The sequence below is a fragment of the Nicotiana tabacum genome, chromosome 11, assembly GCF_000715075.1.
Source record: "Nicotiana tabacum cultivar K326 chromosome 11, ASM71507v2, whole genome shotgun sequence".
NCBI classification, from domain to species: domain Eukaryota; kingdom Viridiplantae; phylum Streptophyta; class Magnoliopsida; order Solanales; family Solanaceae; genus Nicotiana; species Nicotiana tabacum.
Window position 1 is genome coordinate 53,710,977 of NC_134090.1, and position 8,127 is coordinate 53,719,103.

Sequence of the window (8,127 nt, forward strand, 5' to 3'; positions counted from 1 at the left end):
CAAAATCGAAATCTGAACCCTATAACCACAAGTTAGCCAACAGTCAAACCTAGCAAATTTTTAAACCTTCAAATTACTAGCTTTTAGTAAAATGAGTCAAATCAAGTTAGGGACTTTCGAATTCAATTCCGGGCATACGCGCAAGTTCAAAATTACGATACAGACCTATCTGGATCGTCAAAACACCAATCCGTGATCGTTTATACAAAATATTGATCGTAGTCAACTCAAGTTATTTTTCAAATCAAAAATCATATTTTCTTCAAATTTTCACATAAAAGCTTTTCAAAAAGCAATACGGACCACGTTCGCCAACCAAGAAACATCAAACGAAGCTAACGGAGGTCTCGGAATACGAAAATAAGGGTTAATGCTCAAAATGACCTATTGGTTCGTCACATTCTCCACCTCTAAAAGAGACATTCGTTCTCGAGCGGACATAGAAAAGCACCTCGACTGGTGAAAAGGTAGGGGTATCTACTCCGCATATCGAACTCAGACTCCCACATATCTACCTCGATTGGCTGACCACTCTACTACACCCTAACAGAAGGATAACTCTTAGACCTCAACTTCCGGACATGTCGTGCTATAATAGCCACCAGCTCCTCCTCATAAGTCAAATCCTTGTCCAATTGGCTGAGCTGAAATCTAATACCTGGAACGGATCACTATAATACTTCCGAAGCATGGAAACATGGAACACTGGGTGAACTGCTGATAAGCTAGGTTGCAATGCAAGCTGTAGGTGACCTCACCAACTCTCTCAAGGATCTCAAAATTCCCGATATATCAAAGGCTCAACTTGCTTTTCTTCCCGAACTCATCACACCCTTCATGAGTGAAACCAAGAGAAAAATTCTCTCTCTAATCATGAATGCAACATCACGAACTCTTCGATCGACATAACTCTTTTGCCTAGATTGTGTTGTCTGAAGCCGATCCTAAATCATCTTGACCTTTTCCAAGGAATCCTGAAGCAAATCAGTACCCAACAACTAGGTCTTTCCTGGCTCAAATCAACCAACTGGTGAACGATAACGCCTCCCATATAAGGCCTCACAAGGAGCCATCTGAATACTCAATTGGTAGTTATTGTCGTAGGTAAACTCCGTAAGTTGCAATAATTGATCCCAAGAAACCCCAAAATTCATAATACAGATGCAAAGAATATCCTCCATTATTTGAATGGTGCGCTCTCACTACCCGTCCATCTAGGGGTGAAATTTTGTACTACACTAAAACCGTGTGCCTAACTCACATTGTATAGCCCTCTAGAAATGCGATGTGAATTGCGTACCTCGATCAAAATTAATGGACACCGGCACACCATGAAGATGAACAATCTTGTGGATATAAAGATCAGTCAAACGCTCTGAAGAATAGATAGCTACCACTAGAATAAAATGCAGAGACTTAGTCAACCTATACACAATGATACATACTGCATCAAATTTCTTTAAAGTCCGTGGGAGCCCAATAATGAAATCCATGGTAATACGCTCCCACTTCTACTGGGGAAACTCAAGTCTCTAGCAAACCGTCAGGCCTCTGATGCTCTTACTTCACCTGCTGACAATTCAAATACTGAGCCACATATTCCACTATATCTTTCTTCATCCTCCTCCACCAATAATGTTATCTCAAATACTGATACATCTTAGCGGGACCCTAATGAATGGAATACCATGAACTATGGGTCTCCTCAAGAATCAACTCACTAAGACCATACACATTGGGAATACAAATCTGACCCTGTATTTGCAACACCCATCATCTCCAATAGAAACCTCTTGGCATTAACGCGCTGCACCTTATCCTTAAGGACAAGCAAATAGGGGTTATCATACTGACGCTCTCTGATGTGTTCATACAAAGAATACCGAGTGACTATGTAAGCAAGAACCCGAATAGGCTCCGAAATATCTAACCTCACGAACTGATTGGCCAAGGCCTGAACGTCTGATGCTAGCAGTCTCTTACCAACTAAAATATATGAAAGGCTACCCATACTCAAAGCCTTTCTACTTAAGGCATCGGCCACCACATTGGCCTTCCCGAGATGGTATAAAATGGTAATATCATAGCTTTTAATATCTCTAACCACCTCCGCTGCCTCAAATTTAGATCCTTTTGCTTTATAAGTGCTCTTAGCCTAGATAGTATATTAATAGACACCCGTATTACTCCACCCAAATAATATATCAATAGCCACCCATATCACTCCATATAATTAATAATAGTATACCACTTTATGCTCTGCATAATAACAATCAATCCACACAATATATCCGCATATGCCACAATATCACAAGATAGTAGTATCATAGATTTATCACGATATAAGCTCGTCACTCTTCAAAAAATTGCATATGGACATGTCAATAATATATAATTGTGAAAGGAGGTATTCAACATTTAAGCATGAAAGCTACTCAAATTCGCAAAAATCTCACAAACGCTCAACTTGGGCAAAATAGGAATTAAAATCCTAAAACATGATCTCTATCATGAAATATAAACTCAAGTAAACAACCAAAGTAAAATCACATAAAACAAAGACTTCTCAATAAAGACAAAGCGATAAAAACAACCTCGGGTCAAATTCGGTCATAACCAACATATACAACCGTGTACACAGTCGTCACCTTATGTACAGCTCATTCACATAATACAAATAATTTAATTAGATCTAATCATATGGGAAAGTTTTTACCATACAAAGCTAGAGAGGATACTTACATCAAAGAAGCTGAATCAATACTAGAAGCCCTTCTTACATGAAACAACCTCCGGTCGGCTCAAACCTAGCCAAAATAGCGTACTAATATCAATAAAATCCATTAAAAACAAGCCCAAACTATAAAGCTATGATCTTGGTTCAATTATGCAAAGTCAATCTAAAATGTAAACTTTGGACCCACACCAAGGAACCTAACAAAACTCACAAATTCTGGACAATCACTCAAATACGAGTCCAACCATATCAATTTCATCCAATTCCGACCTCAAATCGATATTTAAATCATCATTTTTCATTTATATAATTTTTTACTAAAATTCTCAATTTTCCATACTTAGATTCATCAAATAAATAACAAAAACAAAAATGGAATCATGAAATATAACCAAATTCGATTCAAGAATACTTACCTCAATCCAAATCGTGAAAATCTCCTACAAAATCTCCAAAGTCCGAGCTCTATAACTCAAAATGTGATAAGATAACTCAAAGTCTGAAATAGAGTACTTATATGCACTGTCCAATAGTACCTTACGTGATCACGATAGTACCCTCGCGATCGCGATGCACAAAATCACACTGCCAAAAAATGCTTTACGCATTCGTGACATCAATCACGCGAACGTGATGACCTCAGATATCAGACCTTCATGAATGTGGATACACCAGCATGAACGCGAAGAAGAACCCATGACCTGCCCAACCTAGGTCGACATTCTGCAAACGCGAAATCCTAGACGCGAACGCGAATGTTTAAAATCTCAACCATCGCGAACGCGATACCTCTAGCGCGAACACGAACAAGACCAGCTCCCAGAACACTATGCGATCACGGCTTAGTCTTCGCGAACAACTGAAGCATCAGAAACCAGCAATAACCAACATCCAAAATGGTCTGAAACTCACCTTAGCCCCTCAAGACCCTGTTCGAACATGTCAACAAGTCCCAAAATATACCGCGGACCTACTCGAGGCCTCAAATCACACATAACAACATCAAAACTACAAATCGTCAATCAAGAACATTCTCTTAGGTTCATAAGCTTCAAACATCGAACCAAGCATCCGATCAAAATCTAACCAATCCGAAACATAAGTTCCAAATAACATAATGAATATATTTCAAATTTGGAATAATAATCTGAACATAATAACGTCAAAGTCAACTCCCGGTCAAACCTATGAACTTTCCAAACCTTCAAATTGCCAACTTTCGCTAAATAGAGCCAAAACCTTTTAGAAACATCCAAATGTAAATTCGGGCATATACAAAGTCCAAAATCAATATCCTGACCTAATAAAATTATCAAAACTCCGATCTGAAGTCAAATACACGAAAGTCGTAACATACTATAGGAAGCTACTTATAACCTCAAACTACCTAACGGAATATAAATGCTCAAAATAACCGGTCGGACCGTTACATAAACCTACGTGTATACTACCAAGAGAGAAACATGAGAGGGTGACACTAGAGAGATGGATCCTTATCCACACACAGTTGCATAGCCAATTCAACATGCGCAATATAATTCACACGTGTTACTCACCTATCATAATATAATTCGTATTGAGAACTCAATGTCTCATAATATAATTTGCACAGATATTGAAAAATTTGCACGGATAATTCAATAGGCCATAATACTTTGAATTCCTATGGACAACTCACTATCATGATCATCTCAATCGCAAGGACCATTCATGTGCCATATCCTCGGTTCATATAAGAAAATCATACGCATATGTACAGAATTAATATGAGTATATACATATATAATGCATATGGACAGAGAGATAAATATACTAAAATGTTCTATGTGTATACGTATGACTATTTTATCTTATGCTAAAACATCATACAAATATATATATGCATATATATATATATATATATATATATATATATATATATATATATATATATATATACATATACATACATATAATGCATATGAACAAGAAAGATAAATATACTGAAATGTTTATGTGTATACATATGAATACGGTACAATTTGTAATTATATTATACAAGTAGCCCACCATGCCTAATTAAGGTACCAAAATCTTAGACATGATCTCTAGCATAGATAAGTATTCTCATATAGTCATGCAAATAGATAAAATATGTTACAAGTAGAATATATATCAAAATAAGGCATAAGAAATCTAAAATACAACCCCAAACATGCATAAGTCTTGGCATCTGCATATACGTTCTTCACCTCGTATATACGTTACCCCCAAGTACATAGCATATAGCACATAAATTCATTTTAGAAAATTTCTCTCAAGTTAAGGCTAGCCGGGATACATACCTTCTCCAAAACGAGCTTCAACCTTCAAAAATATTTCTCTCCTTATAGCCTCTAAACGTCCACAATCTTGTCAAATAATACTTAATGATATCAAATAAGGCTATATGAATCAATCCCATATGGAAAAAATAAATCTATATCATAATTCAAAAGTCAACAAAAGTTAATCCCAGAACCGCTTGGTCAAATCTTAAAATGAGAGTCAAATCCATGTAACTCGTGGCCTCGCTAGACCAAAACTATGATTAGATTCCTATTCGGGGTTCATTTGAATACTCAAAACTCAATTTGGATGATCATGGTTCTAAGTTTGCAAATTTCAAATTTTTCTTATTCAAATTCATATTTTGATATTAGATCTAGTGATAGGTTCATGTATATACAATAGATTTAGGTTAAAATCACTTACCCCAAGCTTGTAAATGAAAATCTAAGTGAAAACCCTCCAAAAGCGAGCTCCCATGTCTCCAAAATTATGAAAAATAAAGTAGAAAGTCACAAAAAATCGGACCCCTTATATGCTAGCTGAAGTCTAGTCTCAGTGCAACAGCCACCGGTCCACGGTGGCTAGGTGTTGCAGGTTTTCTTAGACTTCTGGCTTGCTAGTTTTAGTGACATATCCACCAATCCATTGTGGATTGGGCATTGATATCCGAATGTTTCGCAAAAAATTAAAAAATATTCTCTAAATGCACCCAACCCCCCCCCCTCCCCTCCCCTCCCCTCTACTTGAGAATCATCCAAAACATCTCAACTAGTCCAAATTAAATCTTAATCAAATACCCTATATGAGCTTATTTAAAGGCTCAAAATACGAAAAAATAACACAACTCAAAATCAAGTTTCAACCAAACTTATGAATCTATAAGTTTTCAACTTTCATGCAATAATGTCGATTGCATCTGAGCCTTAGGGTCCTTATCCGAACATACGTGCAAGTTCAGTATTATCATACAAATCTATTGGGGCCTTTAGATTATGAATCTAAGCTCGTTTATCCATATTTTTGATTTTGATAACCTCTATGCACTTTTCTAGTTAATAAGTAGTCATATCAAGTACCACAACAAACAACACAAAGGTACTTTAAATTTTTGAACTTCTGAATTCAAGAGCCTGGATTCAATGATATTGTAAAGCATGCATAGGCAAAAGAAGTCAATGGTTCACCTTTGTGGCAGTTTCATTTAAAGCTCAAAAATACTTGCAAAAACTTAACCTGGCGGTCCAAAAAAAGGTTGGAAACATTTTTGATAATACAAAGTTACTGGAGGATAAACTAGTAGAAATGAAAAAGAAGTGCTTTCAAGAAAACTCTAAAATGAATAGGATGGCATACAATAATGTTAATGCACAACTAATACTGCACAACAAGAAGGAGAAGGCCTTTTGGAGGCAAAAATCAGGTCTGCACTGGTTTAAAGAGGGAGATGTCAACTCCAAATTCTTTCACTCAATGATAAACTCTAGAAGGAGAAGGTTGTATCTGAAGAAGATTAGATGGAGAGAAAATACATGGATAGAAGGAAACAAAGAAATAGCTACTGAAGCAATTCACTACTTTGAATCTCATTATTCACAAGAAGATACTCATGGAAATTCTGATATATTTTCATGCTTATATAATGTGATTAATGAAGAGGACAATGAATTTCTGGGTGCACCTCCTACTATAACAGAAGTTGAAGAAGCAGTTTTCTCATTCAGTGCAGATAGTGCACCTAGACCTGATGGTATCTCAGGAAGATTTTATCATCACTGATGGGATATCATCTCAATAGATTTATTTAACATGGTTTGTAACTTTTTTGCAGGTACACATTTGCTGAGATCACTAATACATATATGTTTAATATTGTTACATAAAGTAACCAATCCTTAGAAGTTTATAGAACTCAGGCTCATCAGTCTTAGCAATTTTAGTTGTAAAAATTATCTCAAAACTTCTAAATACCAGGCTTTCAAAGGTGGTGCATAAGATGGTATCTTCGCAGCAGGCTAGTTTTATGAAGGATAGGTCAATCATTGAAAACATTATGTTTACAAAGGAGATGACTCACAACATTAATCAGTTTAATGCAAATGGAAATGTTGTTATGAAACTAGATATGACAAAGGCATTTGACAGAGTAGACTGAAAGTAGCTATGTCAAATGTTGAGGCAGTTTGGTTTTTCAGAACTCTGGATAAACATGATTTGGAGGTTATTGACTAACAACTGGTATTCTATAAATATAAATGGTGGCAGGCATAGGTTTTTCAAATCTAGAAGAGGCATTAAATAGGGGGATCTTTTATCTCCTTCACTATTTATTATTGGAGCAGAACTTTTGGCCTGGTTAATGGAGCAGCTAAAGGAGGAGAGTTTCATTCCATACTCAGTTGACAAGAATTGTCCCATTATCACACATTTAAGTTATGCGGATGATACTATTCTTTTTTTAGGGGATCCCTTGTCCTTCATTTCTATGATGAATAAGTTATCGACTTATGAGAAGTGTTCAGGTCAACTAGTTAATAAGAGCAAATCTTGCTTCTTAGTTGCACCTAGCACATCTCAGTCTGTGATTGATGATATCCAACAAGTTACTGGTTTCATCCATTCTAAATTTTCTTTTTCATATCTAAGGTGTCCTATATATGTTGGAAGAAATAAAGTGGTATATTTTGGGGATCTTGTTGTCAAATTCTCCAAAAGGCTACAGGGCTAGCAAGGAAAAATGTTATCTTTTGGTGGCAGAGCAGTTTTAATTAAAGTTGTGCTGCTTTCTTTACCTCTCCATATTTTATCTATGACTCAGCTACCAAAAACTACCATTTTACAGACTGAAAGACTTAGGGGTCGTTTGGTAGGATGCATTAGATAAGCTAATGCATGCATTGGCTTTGTGTATTAATAATACATTGTTTGGTGGACATTTTGAATCTATGCATTAGTTATGCAAGCATTAGTTATACATCCTATTTGGTATTATCCAATACATAAATAATGCATAGAAAACAATGGTATTAGCAATTCAATGAGTTTTAATGCATGCATTAGCTTAGTTAAAGACAAAATTGTCC

The 8,127-nt window shown here is 36.0% G+C and overlaps 1 protein-coding gene across 1 annotated transcript; it reads left to right on the forward strand.

Moving 5' to 3' along the window:
- Positions 1 to 6,391: 6,391 nt before the first annotated feature.
- On the forward strand, positions 6,392 to 7,199 carry LOC142165848 (uncharacterized). The gene is made up of 3 exons (XM_075224227.1): positions 6,392 to 6,794; positions 6,876 to 6,918; positions 7,019 to 7,199. Exons 1-3 carry the CDS (start codon positions 6,392 to 6,394, stop codon positions 7,197 to 7,199), a joined length of 627 nt encoding a protein of 208 aa, XP_075080328.1.
- The last annotated feature ends 928 nt before the right edge of the window (positions 7,200 to 8,127 follow it).